At 41.6% G+C, this 20,439-nt stretch overlaps 1 protein-coding gene across 4 annotated transcripts in view; it reads right to left on the bottom strand.

Moving 5' to 3' along the window:
• LOC112216088 (msx2-interacting protein) overlaps positions 1-20,439 on the bottom strand; it is a 46,554-nt gene that overhangs the window by 11,158 nt on the left and 14,957 nt on the right. For 3 of the 4 annotated variants that reach the window (XM_024375767.2, XM_024375770.2, XM_024375769.2), the window contains 7 exons: positions 4,938-5,098; positions 1,323-1,523; positions 1,038-1,189; positions 803-928; positions 547-660; positions 305-418; positions 81-181 (listed from right to left, as the gene is read on the bottom strand). In XM_024375767.2, the coding sequence (XP_024231535.1) occupies positions 81-181; positions 305-418; positions 547-660; positions 803-928; positions 1,038-1,189; positions 1,323-1,523; positions 4,938-5,098 (969 nt within the window). The remainder of the gene's footprint in view (positions 1-80; positions 182-304; positions 419-546; positions 661-802; positions 929-1,037; positions 1,190-1,322; positions 1,524-4,937; positions 5,099-20,439) is intronic. The other variant, XM_024375768.2, reaches the window with a different exon arrangement.

Here is a 20,439-nt window from a genome sequence, read left to right as displayed (position 1 = left end):
CATTATTTATATATCATTTATATCATTATTTTTCAATGGGGATCTGTGACAAAAGAAAACTAGAGCTAAATTATACAAACCTTCCTTCAGATAGGATTTCATAGAAGTCGCGAATGTCCTGCCCAGATGCCTGCATTGAGCGATAGAAAGCCATCTGACTTTCCTGATTGGCAAAGTCCACCTGCAAACACATGGAAATTGATAAGGCGGACAACAATTATTGTTTGGACTATGGTCTTCAATCATCTGGCCTATTCCCCCCAACGACAGGCATTCTAGTTCAAAATATGTTTTTTCTGCTGACCTTAATTTTGTTGCCACCAATCTTCCAACCCTTGGTCTCTTTGACAGCGGCCTGTGCATATTCAATGTTTTTATACAGGATAAGGGCCATTCCTTTGGGTCTGTCAAATACAACCTGTGGTGGGAGGGGAGAGAAGTATGACATAAATTTGGTAAAACTATATGATCCTTTAGCTAACATGTGGAATGAAATTAAATGTGTCATGAGAAAATGGCTTAAACAGGAATAAGCAGCAGGCTTACCTTGACAACATGTCCATAACGACAGAAATGACGAGTGAGATACTGCTCTGTGATGTTGGAGGCTAAACCATCCAACCAAACACAAGTTGTGGGCATGCTTTTTCCAAATCCCAGCTGTAAAAATAGGGATAAATAACATATCAACAATATTATCCTGTTGGCAATACTCCTGTCACTACTATCAACAACTACAATCTCAGTTGTACATTCAGAATAAGTGTTTTGTGTAAAATGAGAGTTATAATGCTGTCCTCACCTTTAGCCTATTGTTGCAGAGGTACTCTCCATCCATCTTCGTTATGGCCTTACAAACACTGCCAATGTCACAGTACTGTAGAAAGGCATACTGAGGGGCACCATTAACTTTCTTGATGTCAATATCCTATGTGAATGGAAAGGAAGGCAACACTAAATTTATAGAGGCAGTGTTGAATTAGGCAATTCCTCCTCACAAAATCTCCTCTGCAACATGCAGAATGTATTTTACATACCACTATCTCCCCAAAACGCTGAAAGATATTGAGAAGGTCATGGTAGCTGGTGGTCTTTTCCAGGTTGCCAATAAACAGAGTTCGTGTGGCTTTGGGGTGAAATTCGTCTATCCTCTCATCCAGAGGCCGGTACTCATTCTCGCTTTCAGTCTCTAAAAAGAGAAATTCATGTTTTCATAAACCTGTATAAATCATGTTTAAAAAGGTAGAGCACAGAGATTTTCCTGGTAGGGTTAAGTGGTTAGGAAAAACTCAAGCCACTTTATATACCAGTTGTGGACGCACCAGGGCCATTCCAGATGATGACCTCAATTTGCATGCCAAAAAACAGCTTCCCCTTTGATGCGCCAAGGGCCTTCTCCTGGTCCTCTTGCTGGCGAAAGAACACAAGTCCATAGCGCTCCTCTAAAGCTCCATGGATTTGCACAGAAGTCACCTTCCCATACTTCTTGAACTCATGGAACAGGCCATCCTTCAGACTTGTATCTGAAAGAGGGAAAAAAGACCATATAAAAGCTTGACTAAATACTTTCAGGTGCATACAGTGCACTCGGAAAGTATTCAGACCCCTTCACTTTTTCCACATTTTGTTACGTTACAGCCGTATTCTAAAATGGATTCAAACATTTGTTATCATCAATCTACACACAATACCTCATAATGAGAAAGTGAAAACAGGTTTTAGAAATGTCTGCAAATGTTTAAAGAATATATATAACAAAAAAAATGTATTTACATACAGTTGAAGTCAGATGTTTACATACACCTTAGCCAATTACATTTAAACTCAGTTTTTCACAATTCCTGACATTTAATCCTAGTAAAAATTCCCTGTCTTAGATCAGTCAGGATCACCACTTAAATTTAAGAATGTGAAATGTCAGAATAGTAGAGAAGATTTATTTCAGCTTTTATTAATTTCATCACATTCCCAGTGGGTCAGAAGTTTACATGCACTCAATTAGTATTTGGTAGTATTGCCTTTAAATTGATCAACTTGGGTCAAACATTTTGGGTAGCCTTCCACAAGCTTCCCACAATAAGTTGGGTGAATTTTGGTTCATTCCTCCTGACAGAGCTTGTGTAAGTAACTGAGTCAGGTTTGTAGGCCTCCTTGCACACGCTTTTTCAGTTCTGCCCAAAAATGTTCTATAGGATTGCGGTCAGGGATTTGTGATGGTCACTCCAATACCTTGACTTTGTTGTCTTTAAGCCCTTTTGCAACAACTTCGGAAGTTTGCTTGGGGTCATTGTCCATTTGGAAGACCCATTTGCAACCAAGCTTTAACTTCCTGACTGATGTCTTGAGATGTTGCTTCAATATATCCACGTCATTTTCCTCTTCATGATGCCATCTATTTTGTGAAGTGCACCAGTCCCTCCTGCAGCAATGCACCCCCACAACATGATGCTGCCACCCCCGTGCTTCATGGTTGGGATGGTGTTCTTCAGCTTGCAAGCCTCCCCCTTTTTCCTCCAAACATAATGATGGTCATTATGGCCAAACAGTTCTATTTTTGTTTCATCAGACCAGATGGCATTTCTCCAAAAAGTACGATCTTTGTCCCCATGTGCAAACCGTAGTCTGGCTTTTTTTTAATGGAGGTTTTCGAGCAGTGGCTTCTTCCTTGCTGAGCGGCCTTTCAGGTTATGTCGATATAGGACTCGTTTTACTGTGGATATAAAATACTTTTGTAACTGTTTCCTCCAGCATCTTCGCAAGGTCCTTTGCTGTTGTTCTGGGATTGATTTGCACTTTTCGCACCAAAGTAAGTTAATTTCTAGGAGACAGAACGCGTCTCCTTCCTGAGCGGTATGACGGCTGCGTGGTCCCATAGTGTTTATACTTGCTTACTATTGTTTGTACAGATGAACGTGGTACCTTCGGGCATTTGGAAATTGCTCCCAAAAATGAACCAGACTTGTGGAGGTCTACAATTTATTTTCTGAGGTCTTGGCTGATTTCTTTTGATTTTCCCATGATGTCAAGCAAAGAAGCACTGAGTTTGAAGGTAAGCCTTGAAATACATCCATAGGTACACCTCCAATTGACTCAAAATATGTCAATTAGCCTATCAGAAGCTTCTAAAGCCATGACATTTTCTGGAATTTTCCAAGCTGTTTAAAGGCACAGTCAACTTAGTGTATGTACATTTCTGGCCCACTGGAATTGGGAAACAGTGAAATAATCTGTCTGTAAACAATCGTTGGAAAAATTACTTGCGTCATGCACAAAGTAGATGTCCTAACCGACTTGCCAAAACTATAGTTTGTTATCAAGAAATGTGTAGAGTGGTTGAAAAACGAGTTTTAATGACTCCAACCTAAATGTATGTAAACTTCCGACTTCAACTGTAAGTATTCAGATCCATTGATATGAGACCCAAAATTGAGCTCCGGTGCATCCAATATCCTTTGATCATCCTTGAGATGTTTCTACAACTTGATTGGAGCCCACCTGTGGTAAATTCAATTGACTGGACATGATTTGGAAGAGCACACACACCTGTCTATATAAGGCCCCACAGTTGACAGTGCACGTCAGAGCAAAAACCAAGCCATGAGGTCAAAGCAATTGTCCTTAGAGCCCCCGAGACAGGATTGTGTCAAGGCACAGATCTGGGGAAGGGTACCAAAACAATTCTGCAGCATTGAAGGTCCCCAAGAACACAATGGCCTCCATCATTCTTAAAGGGAGGAAGTTTGGAACCACCAAGACTCTTCCTACAGCTGGCTGCCCAGCCAAACTGAGCAATCGGGAGAGATGTGCTTAGGTCAGGGAGGTGACCAAGAACCCAATAGTCACTCTGACAGAGCTCTATAGTTCTTCTTTGGAGATGGGAGAACCTTCCAGAAGGACAACCATCTCTGCAGCACTCCACCAATCAGGCCTTTATTGTGGAGTGGCCAGACGTAAGCCACTCCTCAGTAAAAGGCACATGACAGCCCATTTGGAGTTTGCCAAAAGGCACATAAAGACTGTCAGACCGTGAGAAACAAGATTCTCTGGTCTGATGAAACCAAGATTGAACTCTTTGGCCTGAATGCCAAGCGTCATATCTGGAGGAAACCTGGCACCATCCCTAGGGTGAAGCATGGTGGTGGCAGCATCATGCTGTGGGGATGCTTTTAGCAGCAGGGAGTGGGAGACTAGTTAGGATTGAGGGAAAGATGAACAGAGCAAAGTACAGAGAGATCCTTGATTAAAACCTGCTCCAGAGCGCTCAGGATCTCAGACTGGAGCGAAGGTTCACCTTCCAACAGGACAATGACCCTAAGCACACAGACATGACAATGCAGGAGTGGCTTCTCTGAATGTCCTTGAGTGGCCCAGCCAGAGCCTGGACTTGAACCTGATCCAACATCTCTGGAGAGACCTAAAAATAGCTGGGCAGTGACGCTCCACATCCAACCTGACAGAGCTTGAGAGGATCTACAGAGAAACTCCCCAAATACAGGTGTGCCAAGCTTGTAGCATCATACCCTAGAAGACTCAAGGTTGTAATCGCTGCCAAAGGTGCTTCATCAAAGTACTGAGTAAAGGGTCTTATGTAAATGTAATATATATACTTTTTAAATACATTTGCAAAATGTCTCAACTGTTTTTTCTTCATCATTATGAGGTATTGTATGTAGATTGATGAGGGAAAAAACTATTAATCCATTTTAGAATAAGGCTGTAACGTAACAACAAACGTGGAAAATGTCAAAGGGTCTGAATATTTTACAAATACACTGTACATAGTGACTAATTCATATCTGCAGTACAAAGAGCCTCAACAACAATGTCATTAACTCAATAAATGTAATTATTGCCAAAACCTAACAGTATATTGACCCTATAGTCTAGACTAGACAATGTATGGTATATAGACAGCAGAAAAGGGGTCAAATCCTCACCTGTAGAACGCACAGGAAGATTCTGAACCTTGACACCAAAACTTTTTCGAGGCTCATCCTTGTCAACGGCAGATAAAGCCAGAGCTGAAGGTGCAGGGACGGCAGCAGACTGAACTGAACGTGCTGGGGAGTCATCACTCGAACTACTGCTGGAATCACTGCTGCCAGAGAGGAACAGAGGCTTAGTGGAAAATAGCATACTGTGAATGTCACAGAACCTCAGACATAAGAAGAGGAGTAAATCTCTGTAAAGAACTCTAATTCAGAAATTGTGTACTTTTGTCTGAACAAATACAAAATATTTTGATATAGCTCACAGATCTGATGTATATCATAAACATCATCAATCCATTACACACTCAACAATCAGGTTTGTTTGAACAACCATCTGTATGAGGTTGGAAATACTTAAGGTTAAACTAACATGAAGATATGGAATACCATTATTTGTCTTGCAGTGGCACTGTCATCGGCCCAATTCATCAACATGAAATTAAATCTGTTTTGATACAGGGTTTTTTCCTATTCATATGTTGAAGCAGAATATTCTGCATAACCATTCACAGGTTAATATACAAATTATCCCACGAGTGCATTAAGGCTTGAAATATTGGCCACCATTGTTCCAATTTCTCAAAATGTTCAGCAGGTCATGCCCATATGGATTTGAATGAAATCACCTTGACTAACAACCAAGGTTGGGAGAGTAGCATAGAACTACTACAATAGGGGAAATAGAGAGCAATTTGGACAGAAGACTGCTTGTGCTGTGAAATCGGTGTTTGAAATTCACAGCTCGACTGAGGGACCTTACCTTATGTATGTGTAAGGTACAGAGATGAGTTAGTCATTCAAAAATCATGTTTAACACTATTATTGCACACAGAAAGTCCATGCAACTTAATATGTGACTTGTTCAGCACATTTTTACTCCTGAACTTGTTTAGGCTTGCCATAGCAAAGGGGTTGAATACTTACTGACTCAAGACATTTCAGCTTTTAATTTTTTATTAATTTGAATAAAATTCTAAAAACAACTCCACTTTGACATTATGTGGTATCGTGTGTAGGGCAATGACAAAAAATGTCAATTTAAAAAAATAAATAAAAAAATAAATTACAAAATAATCGGGCTAGAACACAAAAGTCTAGGAGTGAATACTTTCTGAATTTCCCCTTAATAGTACACCCCAATATTCCTTTCTCTATTTTCCAGCCTTCTCCCTGTCAATTGTTTCCTGCTGCTCCTCCTCCTTCTCTTAAACACTCCCGGAGTGCTGCTAATGGAGCCTGGCCTGTGGGAGTGGGCAGAGAGCCAGCAGTGACCAGAAATGTCCAGTTCCAACTGGATCTCACGGAGGGGGGGAGCTATCACCCATACACAGAGGTAGGCAGTGAGAAAATGCACCAGCCATCTCCAAACATTCTCTGTAGCATTTCTCCCTGAAACCACATGTGCAGCTGAGTGCACACCCTGGTTTTCCAGAAATCATGCTTATTCCCTCCTGTTTCCGGGAATCATCCAACCGGGATATAGCAAAAATCAGGGAATTTATTGAACGTTTTCAGAATTTTGCAACCCTAGTCCTGTCATTACTAAATGTGTTGTGTGATATGTATTTGAATATTTATTTATAAAAAAAAACCAATTAAATTACACACAAGAACATTTGATTAATAAAATATTTAAATCCGTCATCTTCCTCAAATATAGTCCGAAGAATGAAGGGATGATGACCCACTCTCCGAGAGGAAGGGAATCTACTTTGATTGGTCATCAACTCATGGCTCACACACTTCATTCAGGATAAGTAGAGTTAGCCTGCCCCGAAGCAGGTTAGTTCTGAAGGATTTGTTGCCATAGAAATTGATCTGGCTACAAGGTGAGCCACTTTCGTGTCAGCAGTTATAACGAGTTGACCAAAGTTACCTCACTAACTCCACGAGTGGTGCAGCGGTCTAAGGCACTGCATCTTAGTGCAAGAGGCATCACTATAGTCCCTGGTTCGGAATCCAGGCTGTATCACATCCGGCCATGATTTGGAGTCCCATAGGGTGGCGCACAACTGGCCCAGCGTTGTCCGGGTTTGGCTGGGGTAGGCCGTCATTGTAAATAAGAATTTGTTCTTAACTGACTTGCCTAGTTAAATAAAGGTTAAATACAAAAATACAAAAAACAGATTCATAGTATCGGGCTCTGAGGCCAGATTCACAAAACACTACTTAAGAAAAAACGTAAGAAGTTTCTTATGGAAAAAAATAAGAAGTTCATATGATAGCTCGTAAGTGCATTCCTTAATGTTCTTAGGAATTCATAGTTTTCTTAGGAACTTCGTAAATATCTTTCCTAAGAACTTTGTAAATATCTTCTCATGTGGCATTGACATTTGTGACGTGCTTGAAATCAATAAATAAACCTGTGACAGGGATGATAGGATTTGGCCCATTATAATAAAGTGTTGATATTTCAATTTTATTACATTTATTTATCTGCTTTATGTCTCGAGAATATACATTTTTTAGGTGGCTCGCAAACCCTTCAAACAAAAAAATGTCACAGTTATATCAAAAACAAATATGGATAACCAAGAAAAGCACACAATTTCAGCAAACAAGAGCTTGAATTAATGGTGGAGGAAATAGCAGCCAGGAAAAGGTTGCTGTTGGGGAGACTCGATAACTGCGGAGTCACTGCAGAGACCAAAAAGAGAGGATGGGTGAAAGTGGCCGAGTCTGTCTCTCCCGTCGGGGGTGGGGGGGTGGTAATCGACCATTCATGTGGACCAGCTGGAATGAAGGTGTTGTCCATGAAAGGAGTCACAGTGGTAGAGGGACTGCGTGACCGGTAAGTTAGCTAGTTGAGTTAGCCAAGTTCTTCTTTACAAATTGACGAGCTAACACTAGCTATTTAACGCTTCTAGAATATTGTAATATATTGTTAATTACTAGCTAGTTAGATAATGCGCGTTTAATTCATTTTCTTGCTGTATTTAAATGTTCGGAAGCAGACTGTCTGTGGCAGTGGCGCAAGAAAACGTTCACGGTTGCAAAAGTATCCAGTTGTCACAAGACAAGGGTTTAGCTGTCCTAAAGTTAAGTAGTTTTCCACGAAGAAATCTTAAAACATTATTTTCAAGAATCCCATTTCCTATTAACTTTTTACTTAGGAGAAACAAAGGAAAAAAATTAATAACATTTCCAATAACTTTAATGAGGAATAGCAACTTTGCTTAAAACTTCTACAGTATCGGTGTGTACCGCCGCAGGACGGTTGAGCTAACGTAGGCTAATGTGATTAGCATGAGGTTGTAAGTAACAAGAACATTTCCCAGGACATAGACATTTTGTTAATCTAACTGCAGTGTCCAATTTACAGTAGCTATTACAGTGAAATAATACTATGCTATTGTTTGTGGAGAGTGCACAGTTAAGAACTTGAAAATATATTAATAAACCAATTAAGCACATTTGGGCAACATTTTGAACAGAAATGCAATGCTTCATTGGATCAGTCTAAAACTTTGCACATACACTGTTGCCATCTAGTGGCCAAAATCTAAATAGCGCCTAGATTCTTAAGTCATATATTGGCCTTTTTTGATGAAATAAAAATTTAAAAAGATGCATGTTTTTTTCTTTGTATTATCTTTTACCAAATCTAATGTGTTATATTCTCCTACATTAATTTCACATTTACACAAACTTCAAAATGTTTTCTTTCAAATGGTATCAAGAAGATGCATATCCTTGCTTTAGGTCCTGAGCTACAGGCAGTTAGATTTGAGGTGAAAATTCTTACATACGCTAGCCTATTAACCACGTTATGACTGACTTGTTAGTCCTTGCTAGTTTGATTGTATTGACATACCAATCCTTAAAGTTACATTAGTCTGTTTATGTCCAAAATATTGAGTTATTGAAACTGAAACAGTGCATCACGAATGGAGGCAGCAAACAATGTACCAGGCCAGATGTGATTTACAACCTGAAAGCAATATGTTTTGGACTCCAATAAATGTATTGGTGAATTATATTAATCATGCATTGAACTGCATCGATCTATTCTGCCAACAATGCCTTAGTGTATGTCATTGGAATGTTAAATCAAATATAACCTATTTTTAAACCTCTTAAAGTTGAGGTTTAAGCATTTTGAAGCATGAACTGGGAATTTGATATTTTTTATTAATTTTGTGATTGTTGGTTTGTTTTTTCTTTAATATTGCAAATAGATTGTAGCTTCCATCAATTTAATTGTCTGCATCATTCTCAACTCACCATATATCTTTTGGTAAATAAATATACATATTATTTTCCCTTAACCCTACCACCCCTATCCTAATTGGAGTAAACTAATGGACAAGAACACTTAGGCTTCTATTTCCAACTGATACATACTATATATATTTTACAGACACAATATATTTTACAATAGTTGTTTTTAATCCCATTCAGCTACCTTCAACCCCTCCCATCTATCGCTGAAGACCATTCAGTTCTATTTGCCATATATGTTTAACTGTGGTGTTTAACAAAAGTTCAACCTATATACATTTTACAGACAGTATATTTTACATTAGTTATCTTGTTGTTTTAAGTCCCACACTTCAGCTCCACTCAACCCCCCTCCCATCTCTCTTAACACCATCCATTTTTTATTTCTATTTGCCATATATTGTTCAACTGTGCTGTGATGTTTCACAAAATTTCAGAACCTTTCTATTCTCATAGCTTCTACAGATTGTAAATGTAACCATTTTTTCTAAAAGTATTATTAGAATATTGATCGATTGACTATGACTTTCCAAAAGCAGTGCTATTTGCAGAGTTAGGCACAGCTGTTTTTTGTCCTTAAATGAAAATGGTATACTTTTTTATTCATCACAATTTTCTTTAACCAATTTTGGTCTTTAATGCACGGCCGACAGACAAGTTCCTTACTTCTCCCCCTTCCACATGCCTCTTCAATTTTTGTGGTAAGGCTGCAAATTAGTTGGTTGTAATTTTGGTTAGCAGACATTTGCATATATTTTGTGTGACATAACTCCAGCAGTCCTATTTATGATATAATTTGAAAAGATTAGACCTTTTCTTTTTTTCAGAAAATAATGTTTTTTTAATCAATTAGTATATGAGTCTAACCATAATATTTGTTTTATTATTTGTTTTGTCATTTCTGGTGGATTAAACTGGAATTGCAACAAACCTTATGACTTGTTTTAAAAATAGCAATATTTTGGAGATTATTTCATTTTCAAATAACTGAAAGTTAGAGGTTGTAAATCTGAATAAAGGGAAAAAGGCCATTCTTGAACATGGGATGAGACATACAGTGCCTTGCGAAAGTATTCGGCCCCCTTGAACTTTGCGACCTTTTGCCACATTTCAGGCTTCAAACTGTATTTTTTTGTGAAGAATCAACAACAAGTGGGACACAATCATGAAGTGGAACGACATTTATTGGATATTTCAAACTTTTTTAACAAATCAAAAACTGAAAAATTGGGCGTGCAAAATTATTCAGCCCCCTTAAGTTAATACTTTGTAGCGCCACCTTTTGCTGCGATTACAGCTGTAAGTCGCTTGGGGTATGTCTCTATCAGTTTTGCACATCGAGAGACTGACATTTTTTCCCATTCCTCCTTGCAAAACAGCTCGAGCTCAGTGAGGTTGGATGGAGAGCATTTGTGAACAGCAGTTTTCAGTTCTTTCCACAGATTCTCGATTGGATTCAGGTCTGGACTTTGACTTGGCCATTCTAACACCTGGATATGTTTATTTTTGAACCATTCCATTGTAGATTTTGCTTTATGTTTTGGATCATTGTCTTGTTGGAAGACAAATCTCCATCCCAGTCTCAGGTCTTTTGCAGACTCCATCAGGTTTTCTTCCAGAATGGTCCTGTATTTGGCTCCATCCATCTTCCAATCAATTTTAACCATCTTCCCTGTCCCTGCTGAAGAAAAGCAGGCCCAAACCATGATGCTGCCACCACCATGTTTGACAGTGGGGATCGTGTGTTCAGGTTGATGAGCTGTGTTGCTTTTACGCCAAACATAACGTTTTGCATTGTTGCCAAAAAGTTCAATTTTGGTTTCATCTGACCAGAGCACCTTCTTCCACATGTTTGGTGTGTCTCCCAGGTGGCTTGTGGCAAACTTTAAATGACACTTTTTATGGATATCTTTAAGAAATGGCTTTCTTCTTGCCACTCTTCCATAAAGGCCAAATTTGTGCAATATACGACTGATTGTTGTCCTATGGACAGAGTCTCCCACCTCAGCTGTAGATCTCTGCAGTTCATCCAGAGTGATCATGGGCCTCTTGGCTGCATCTCTGATCAGTCTTCTCCTTGTATGAGCTGAAAGTTGAGGGACGGCCAGGTCTTGGTAGATTTGCAGTGGTCTGATACTCCTTCCATTTCAATATTATCGCTTGCACAGTGCTCCTTGGGATGTTTAAAGCTTGGGAAATCTTTTTGTATCCAAATCCGGCTTTAAACTTCTTCACAACAGTATCTCGGACCTGCCTGGTGTGTTCCTTGTTCTTCATGATGCTCTCTGCGCTTTTAACGGACCTCTGAGACTATCACAGTGCAGGTGCATTTATACGGAGACTTGATTACACACAGGTGGATTGTATTTATCATCATTAGTCATTTAGGTCAACATTGGATCATTCAGAGATCCTCACTGAACTTCTGGAGAGAGTTTGCTGCACTGAAAGTAAAGGGGCTGAATAATTTTGCACGCCCAATTTTTTTGTTTTTGATTTGTTAAAAAAGTTTGAAATATCCAATAAATGTCGTTCCACTTCATGATTGTGTCCCACTTGTTGTTGATTCTTCACAAAAAAAATACAGTTTTATATCTTTATGTTTGAAGCCTGAAATGTGGCAAAAGGTTGCAAAGTTCAAGGGGGCCAAATACTTTCGCAAGGCACTGTACTTACTAATCTGCTAGAGAGCCAGTTCAGATTTAATTCTAACTTTTGTATGACTGAATCCTTTAGTGAGAGGTCTAATGCTTTAATATTTTAATATTTTTGTTCTCCGAATTCATATTCATTACATAAATAGGCCCATTTAATTTTGTGTGGCTTGCCGTTCCAAATAAAATAGAATAATAGAACATTTTAAAAACATGTCACTAGGCAAGGCCATAAGTAAATAGGTAAACTGGGATATGACTAAAGAGTTAAATCATGGTGATTATTCCACAAATAGCAAGATATTATCTATTTTTTGCTAACTTTCTATTAACATTTATTGTAGTGAGATCATTTCTTTCTTTCGGGATATGAATACAGAGTATGTCCACATCACCGTCAGACCATTTTATTATTAAAACTACACGGTAATGTAATATCTGTTTGTTTCATATCTGCAAGTAGTTAAAACACTGTCAATTCCAATTTAAGCACCATCTGTTGAGTACCTGGTCCAGAAGATCTGAGCGCTCATTTCAGCGGCCCATTTACAGTGCATTCGGAAAGTATTCAAACCCCTTGACTTTTTCCAAATGTTGTTACTTTACAGCCTTATTCTAAAATTGATTATTGATTGATTATTATTCTAAAATTATTTATTTTTTCACCCTCATCAATCTACACACAATACCCCATAATGACAAAGCAAAAACTGGTTTGACATTTTTGCAAATATATAAAAAATTAAAAACTGATATCACATTTACATAGGTATTCAGACCCTTTACTCAGTACTTTGTTGAAGCACCGTTGGCAGTAATTACAGCCTCGAGTCTTCTTGGGTATGACGTTACAAGCTTGGCACACCTGTTCTTGGGGAGTTTCTCCCATTCTTCTCTGCAGATCATCTCAAGCTCTAACAGGTTCATATTTCCCTCGATTCTGACTCGTCTCCCAGTCGCTGCTGCTGAAAAACATCCCTCACAGCATGATGCTGCCACCAACATTCTTCACCGTAGGGATGGTGCCAGGTTCCATCCAGACGTGATACTTGGCATTCTGGCAAAAGAGATCAATCTTGGTTTCATTTGACCAGATCATCTTGTTTCCCATGGCCTGTCCTTTAGGTTCCTTTTGGCAAACTCCAAGTGGGCTGTCACGTGCATTTTGCTGAGGAGAAGCTTCCGTCTGTCCACTCTACCATAAAGACCTGATTGATGGAGTGCTGCAGAGATGGTTGTCAATCTGGAAGGTTCTCCCATCTCCACAGAGGAATTCAGGAGCTCTGTCAGAGTGACCATTGGGTTCTTGGTCACCTCCCTGACCAAAGCCCTGGTCCCCTGATTGCTCAGTTTGACCGGGCAGTCAAACTTCTTCCAATTAAGAATGATGGAAGCAAATGTGCTCTTGGGGAACATCAATGCTGCAGAAATGTTTTGGTCCCCTTCCCCAGATCTTTGCTTCAACAAAATCCTGTCTCGGGGCTCAACGGACAATTGCTTCGACCTCATGGTTTGGTTTTTACTCTGACATGCATTGTCAACTGTGGGACCTTATATACAGTTGAAGTCGGATGTTTACATACACCTCAGCCAAATACATTTAAACTCCGTTTTTCACAATTAATCCTAGTAAAAATTCCCTGTCTTAGGTCAGTCAGAATCACCACTTTATTTTAAGAATGTAAAATGTCAGAATAATAGTAGAGAGAATGATGTATTTCAGCTTTTATTTCTTTCATCACATTCCCAGTGGGTCAAAAGTTTACATACACTCAATTAGTATTCGGTAACATTGACTTTAAATGGTTAAAATGGGGCAAACCTTTTGGGTAGCCTTCCACAAGCTTCCCACAATAAGTTGGGTGAATTTTGGCCCATTACTCCTGACAGAGCTGGTGTAACTGAGTCAGGTTTGTAGGACTCCATGCTAACACACACTTTTCAGTTCTGCCCAGAAATGTTCTATAGGATTGAGGTCAGGGCTTTGTGATGGCCACTCCAATACCTTGACTTTGTTGTCCTTAAGCCATTTTGCCACAACTTTGTAAATTTGCTTGGGATCATTGTCCATTTGGAAGACCCATTTGCAACCAAGCTTTAACTTCCTGACTGGTGTCTTGAGATGTTGCTTCAATATATCCACATAATTTTCCCCCATCATGATGCCATCTATTTGTGCAGTGCACCAGTCCCTCCTACAGCAAAGCACCTCCACAATATGATGCTGCCACCCACGTGCTTCACGGTTGGGATGGTGTTCTTCGGCTTGCAAGCCTCCCCCTTTTTCCTCCAAACATAACGATGGTCATTATGGCCAAACAGTTCCATTTTTGTTTCATCAGACCAGAGGACATTTCTCCAAAAAGTACGATCTCTGTCCCCATGTGCAGTTGTAAACCGTAGTCTGGTTTTGGAGCAGTGCCTTCTTCCTTGCAGAGCGGCCTTTCAGGTTATGTTGATATAGGACTAGTTTTACTGGTCCCATGGTGTTTATACTTGCGTACTATTGTTTGTACAGATGAACTTGGTACCTTTAGGAATTTGGAAATAGCTCCCAAGGATGAACCAGACTTGTGGAGGTCTACAAATGTTTTTCTGAGGTCTTGGCTGATTGCTTTTGATTTTCCCATGATGTCAAGCAAAGAGGCACTGAGTTTGAAGGTAGGCCTTGATATACATCCACAGGTACACCTCCAATTGACTCAAATGATGTCAATTAGCCTATCAGAAGCTTCTAGAGCCATTACATAATTTTATGGAATTTTCCAAGCTGTTTAAAGACACAGTCAACTTACTGTATGTAAACTTCTGACCCACTGGAATTGTGATACAGTGAATTATAAGTGAAATAATCTGTCTGTAAACAATTGTTGGAAAAATGTGTTGGGTCATGCACAAAGTAGATTTCCTAACCATTCTGGCCAAAACATTAGTTTGTTAACAAGAAATTTGTGGAGTGGTTGAAAAACGAGTTTTAAAGACTCCAACCTAAGTGTATGTAAACCTCCGACTTCAACTGTAGGTCCCACAGTTGTGTGCCTTTCCAAATGATGTCCAATCAATTGAATTTACCACAGGTGGACTCCAATCAAATTGTAGAAACATCTCAAGGATGACCAATGGAAACAGGATGCATCGGAGCTCAATTTCGAGTCTCATAGCAAATGGTCTGAATACTGGGATCAAATTTTTTTTGGAACTGTTTTCGCTTCGTCATTATGGGGTATTGTGTGTAGATTGAAGAGGATTTAGAAAAATAAAATACATTTTAGAATAAGGCTGTAACGTAACAAAACATGAAAAAGTGGTCTGAATACTACCCGAATGCACTATACTTTCTGCTGTGACCTGTAATCCTGTCTCCAAGATGGTGTAGCAGTTCAGACGTCTTTGTCTTCGTCATGTCCCGTGTATATATATTTTCTTTCTTCCTTTGTATATATTTTTTAAATATTTCAACCTCAGTATCAACATACTCTCCTGCAACCCGCCTCACCAAATGTGGTATGGATCTGCTATTTTCTATACTTTTCTAACCGGGATCCCCAACAGAAGCTAGACAGTTAACTAGCTACTAGCTAATAGTCAGTTAGCCATGGCTAACGGTCATCAGCAAACCTTAGCCTGGTCAACTCCTGCCAGTCTGCACAGCGTGTTTCAACCCAGAGCATGCCGGACTGCTCTTTCTCCACATATCGGGTTTCATACTGCAAGCTCTGAACCTTTTCACCTGGATCATCGCAGCTAGCTAGCTGCTATCTGAGTGGCTACCCCCTGGCTAATGTCTCTGTCCCGAAAGAAAGCACCAGTGAGCCTGTAACTAGCCTCGTGCTAGGCCCATCTCCTGGCTAGCTGAAGAGGTCCACCAGCCACTCCTTGGGTAACAATACATATTTTTCCAATTTGCCTGGACCCCTTTTACTACCGACACGGAGCCCCAACGATTCCACTGCGATTGGTCTACCGACGTAATCCGCCTGAGGTGTGTCAACAGGCTCCTCCATCTCAATGTCCCCTGAAGGCCCATCCGCTAGCCTGCTAGCTGTCTAGAACATATCGAACTGCTAGCTGAAGAGGACCATCAGCCAATTTCTTGGGCTACAATACCTATTTTGCTAATTGGCCTTGACCCTTTTACTGCTTACATGGAGCCCTGCCAATCCAACACGACTGGTCTGCCAACGTAACCGTCTGAGGGGGCTTCAACAAACTTCTTACATCGCGACGTCCCCCCTAAGGCGCTTCTGCTAGCCCCGGCCCGCTAGCTGTCTGAATCGCCGTGATCACTAAGGTACACATGCCTCTCCCTAATGTCAATATGTCTTGTCCATTGCTGTTTTGTTTAGTGATTATTGTCTTGTTTCACTGTAGAGACTCCAGCCCTGCTCAATATGCCTTAGCTAGCCATTTTTGATTCACCTCCCACACATGCAGTGACCTCACCTGGTCTAAATGATGTCTCTAATACCTATCTCATCGTAACTCAATGCCTAGGTTTACCTCCACCATATTCACATTCTACCATACCCTTGTCTGTACATTATGCCTCGAGTCTATTCTTCCGCGCCCAGAAACCTGTTCCTTTTACACTCTGTTCCGAGCGCACTAGACGACCAGTTCTTATAGCTTTTAGACGTAACCTTATCCTACTCCCTCTCTGTTCCTCTGGTGATGTAGAGGTTAATCCAGGCCCTGCAGCACCTAGCTCCACTCCCATTCCCCAGGCACTCTCATTTGTTGACTTCTGTAACCGTAAAAGCCTTGGTTTCATGCATGTTAACATTTTTTTTTTCACCTTTATTTAACCAGGTAGGCTAGTTGAGAACAAGTTCTCATTTGCAACTGCGACCTGGCCAAGATAAAGCATAGCAGTGTGAACAGACAACACAGAGTTACACATGGAGTAAACAATTAACAAGTCAATAACACAGTAGGAAAAAAAGGGGAGTCTATATACATTGTGTGCAAAAGGCATGAAGAGGTAGGCGAATAATTACAATTTTGCAGATTAATAACACTGGAGTGATAAATGATCAGATGGTCATGTACAGGTAGAGATATTGGTGTGCAAAAGAGCAGAAAAGTAAATAAATAAGAACAGTATGGGGATGAGGTAGGTAAAAATGGGTGGGCTATTTACCGATAGACTATGTACAGCTGCAGCGATCGGTTAACTGCTCAGATAGCAGATGTTTGAAGTTGGTGAGGGAGATAAAAGTCTCCAACTTTAGCGATTTTTGCAATTCGTTCCAGTCACAGGCAGCAGAGAACTGGAACGAAAGGCGGCCAAATGAGGTGTTGGCTTTAGGGATGTTCAGTGAAATACACCTGCTGGAGCGCGTGCTACGGATGGGTGTTGCCATCGTGACCAGTGAACTGAGATAAGGCGGAGATTTACCTAGCATGGACTTGTAGATGACCTGGAGCCAGTGGGTCTGGCGACGAATATGTAGCGAGGGCCAGCCGACTAGAGCATACAAGTCGCAGTGGTGGGTGGTATAAGGTGCTTTAGTGACAAAACGGATGGCACTGTGATAAACTGCATCCAGTTTGCTGAGTAGAGTGTTGGAAGCAATTTTGTAGATGACATCGCCGAAGTCGAGGATCGGTAGGATAGTCAGTTTTACTAGGGTAAGTTTGGCGGCGTGAGTGAAGGAGGCTTTGTTGCGGAATAGAAAGCCGATTCTTGATTTGATTTTCGATTGGAGATGTTTGATATGAGTCTGGAAGGAGAGTTTACAGTCTAGCCAGACACCTAGGTACTTATAGATGTCCACATATTCAAGGTCGGAACCATCCAGGGTGGTGATGCTGGTCAGGCGTGCGGGTGCAGGCAGCGAACGGTTGAAAAGCATGCATTTGGTTTTACTAGCGTTTAAGAGCAGTTGGAGGCCACGGAAGGAGTGTTGTATGGCATTGAAGCTCGTTTGGAGGTTAGATAGCACAGTGTCCAAGGACGGGCCGGAAGTATATAGAATGGTGTCGTCTGCATAGAGGTGGATCAGGGAATCGCCCGCAGCAAGAGCAACATCATTGATATATACAGAGCAAAGAGTCGGCCCGAGGATTGAACCCTGTGGCACCCCCATAGAGACTGCCAGAGGACCGGACAGCATGCCCTCCGATTTGACACACTGAACTCTGTCTGCAAAGTAATTGGTGAACCAGGCAAGGCAGTCATCCGAAAAACCGAGGCTACTGAGTCTGCCGATAAGAATATGGTGATTGACAGAGTCGAAAGCCTTGGCAAGGTCGATAAAGACGGCTGCACAGTACCGTCTTTTATCGATGGCGGTTATGATATCGTTTAGTACCTTGAGCGTGGCTGGGGTGCACCCGTGACCGGCTCGGAAACCAGATTGCACAGCGGAGAAGGTACGGTGGGATTCGAGATGGTCAGTGACCTGTTTGTTGACTTGGCTTTCGAAGACCTTAGATAGGCAGGGCAGGATGGATATAGGTCTGTAACAGTTTGGGTCCAGGGTGTCTCCCCCTTTGAAGAGGGGGATGACTGCGACAGCTTTCCAATCCTTGGGGATCTCAGACGATATGAAAGAGAGGTTGAACAGGCTGGTAATGGGGGTTGCGACAATGGCGGCGGATAGTTTCAGAAATAGAGGGTCCAGATTGTCAAGCCCAGCTGATTTGTACGGGTCCAGGTTTTGCAGCTCTTTCAGAACATCTGCTATCTGGATTTGGGTAAAGGAGAACCTGGAGAGGCTTGGGCGAGTAGCTGCGGGGGGGGGGGGCGGAGCTGTTGGCTGAGGTTGGAGTAGCCAGGCGGAAGGCATGGCCAGCTGTTGAGAATTGCTTGTTGAAGTTTTCGATAATCATGGATTTATCGGTGGTGACCGTGTTACCTAGCCTCAGTGCAGTGGGCAGCTGGGAGGAGGTGCTCTTGTTCTCTCTTGTTGGACTTCACAGTGTCCCAGAACTTTTTGGAGTTGGAGCTACAGGATGCAAACTTCTGCCTGAAGAAGCTGGCCTTAGCTTTCCTGACTGACTGCGTGTATTGGTTCCTGACTTCCCTGAACAGTTGCATATCCCGGGGACTATTCGATGCTATTGCAGTCCGCCACAGGATATTTTTGTGCTGGTCGAAGGCAGTCAGGTCTGGAGTGAACCAAGGGCTGTATCTGTTCTTAGTTCTGCATTTTTGAACGGAGCATGCTTATCTAAAATGGTGAGGAAGTTACTTTTAAAGAATGACCAGGCATCCTCAACTGACGGGATGAGGTCAATGTCCTTCCAGGATACCCGGGCCAGGTCGATTAGAAAGGCTTGCTCACAGAAGTGTTTTAGGGAGCGTTTGACAGTGATGAGGGGTGGTAGTTTGACTGCGGCTCCGTAGCGGATACAGGCAATGAGGCAGTGATCGCTGAGATCCTGGTTGAAGACAGCAGAGGTGTATTTGGAGGGCCAGTTGGTCAGGATGATGTCTATGAGGGTGCCCTTGTTTACAGATTTAAGGTTGTACCTGGTGGGTTCCTTGATGATTTGTGTGAGATTGAGGGCATCTAGCTTAGATTGTAGGACTGCCGAGGTGTTAAGCATATCCCAGTTTAGGTCACCTAACAGAATAAACTCTGAAGCTAGATGGGGGGCGATCAATTCACAAATGGTGTCCAGGGCACAGCTGGGAGCTGAGGGGGGTCGGTAGCAGGCGGCAACAGTGAGAGACTTATTTCTGGAGAGAGTAATTTTCAAAATTAGTAGTTCAAACTGTTTGGGTATGGACCTGGAAAGTATGACATTACTTTGCAGGCTCTCTCTGCAGTAAACTGCAACTCCTCCCCCTTTGGCAGTTCTATCTTGACGGAAAATGTTGTAGTTGGGTATGGAAATCTCAGAATTTTTGGTGGCCTTCCTGAGCCAGGATACGGCAAGGACATCAGGGTTAGCAGAGTGTGCTAAAGCAGTGAGTAAAACAAACTTAGGGAGGAGGATTCTGATGTTGACATGCATGAAACCAAGGCTTTTTCGATCACAGAAGTCAACAAATGAGGGTGCCTGGGGACATGCAGGGCCTGGGTTTACCTCCACATCACCCACGGAACAGAGGAGGAGTAGAATGAGGGTGCGGCTAAAGGCTATCAAAACTGGTCGCCTAGAGCGTTGGGGACAGAGAATAAAATGCAGATGTTAATAAGATGCACAATCGAGAGCATCCTGGCGGGCTGTATCACCGCCTGGTATGGCAACTGCACCGCCCTCAACCGTAAGGCTCTCCAGAGGGTAGTGAGGTCTGCACAACGCATCACCGGGGGCAAACTACCTGCCCTCCAGGACACCTACACCACCCGATGCTACAGGAAGGCCATAAAGATCATCAAGGACATCAACCACCCGAGCCACTGCCTGTTCACCCCGCTGCCATCCAGAAGGCGAGGTCAGTACAGGTGCATCAAAGCTGGGACCGAGAGACTGAAAAACAGCTTCTATCTCAAGGCCATCAGACTGTTAAACAGCCACCACTAACATTGAGTGGCTACTGCCAACACACTGTCAATGACACTGACTCTACTCCAGCCACTTTAATCATGGGAAATGATGTAAATATATCACTAGCCACT

The sequence above is a fragment of the Oncorhynchus tshawytscha genome, linkage group LG16 (genome assembly GCF_018296145.1).
Source record: "Oncorhynchus tshawytscha isolate Ot180627B linkage group LG16, Otsh_v2.0, whole genome shotgun sequence".
Classification (NCBI taxonomy): domain Eukaryota; kingdom Metazoa; phylum Chordata; class Actinopteri; order Salmoniformes; family Salmonidae; genus Oncorhynchus; species Oncorhynchus tshawytscha.
This window is presented reverse-complemented; position numbering and strand designations above follow the sequence as displayed.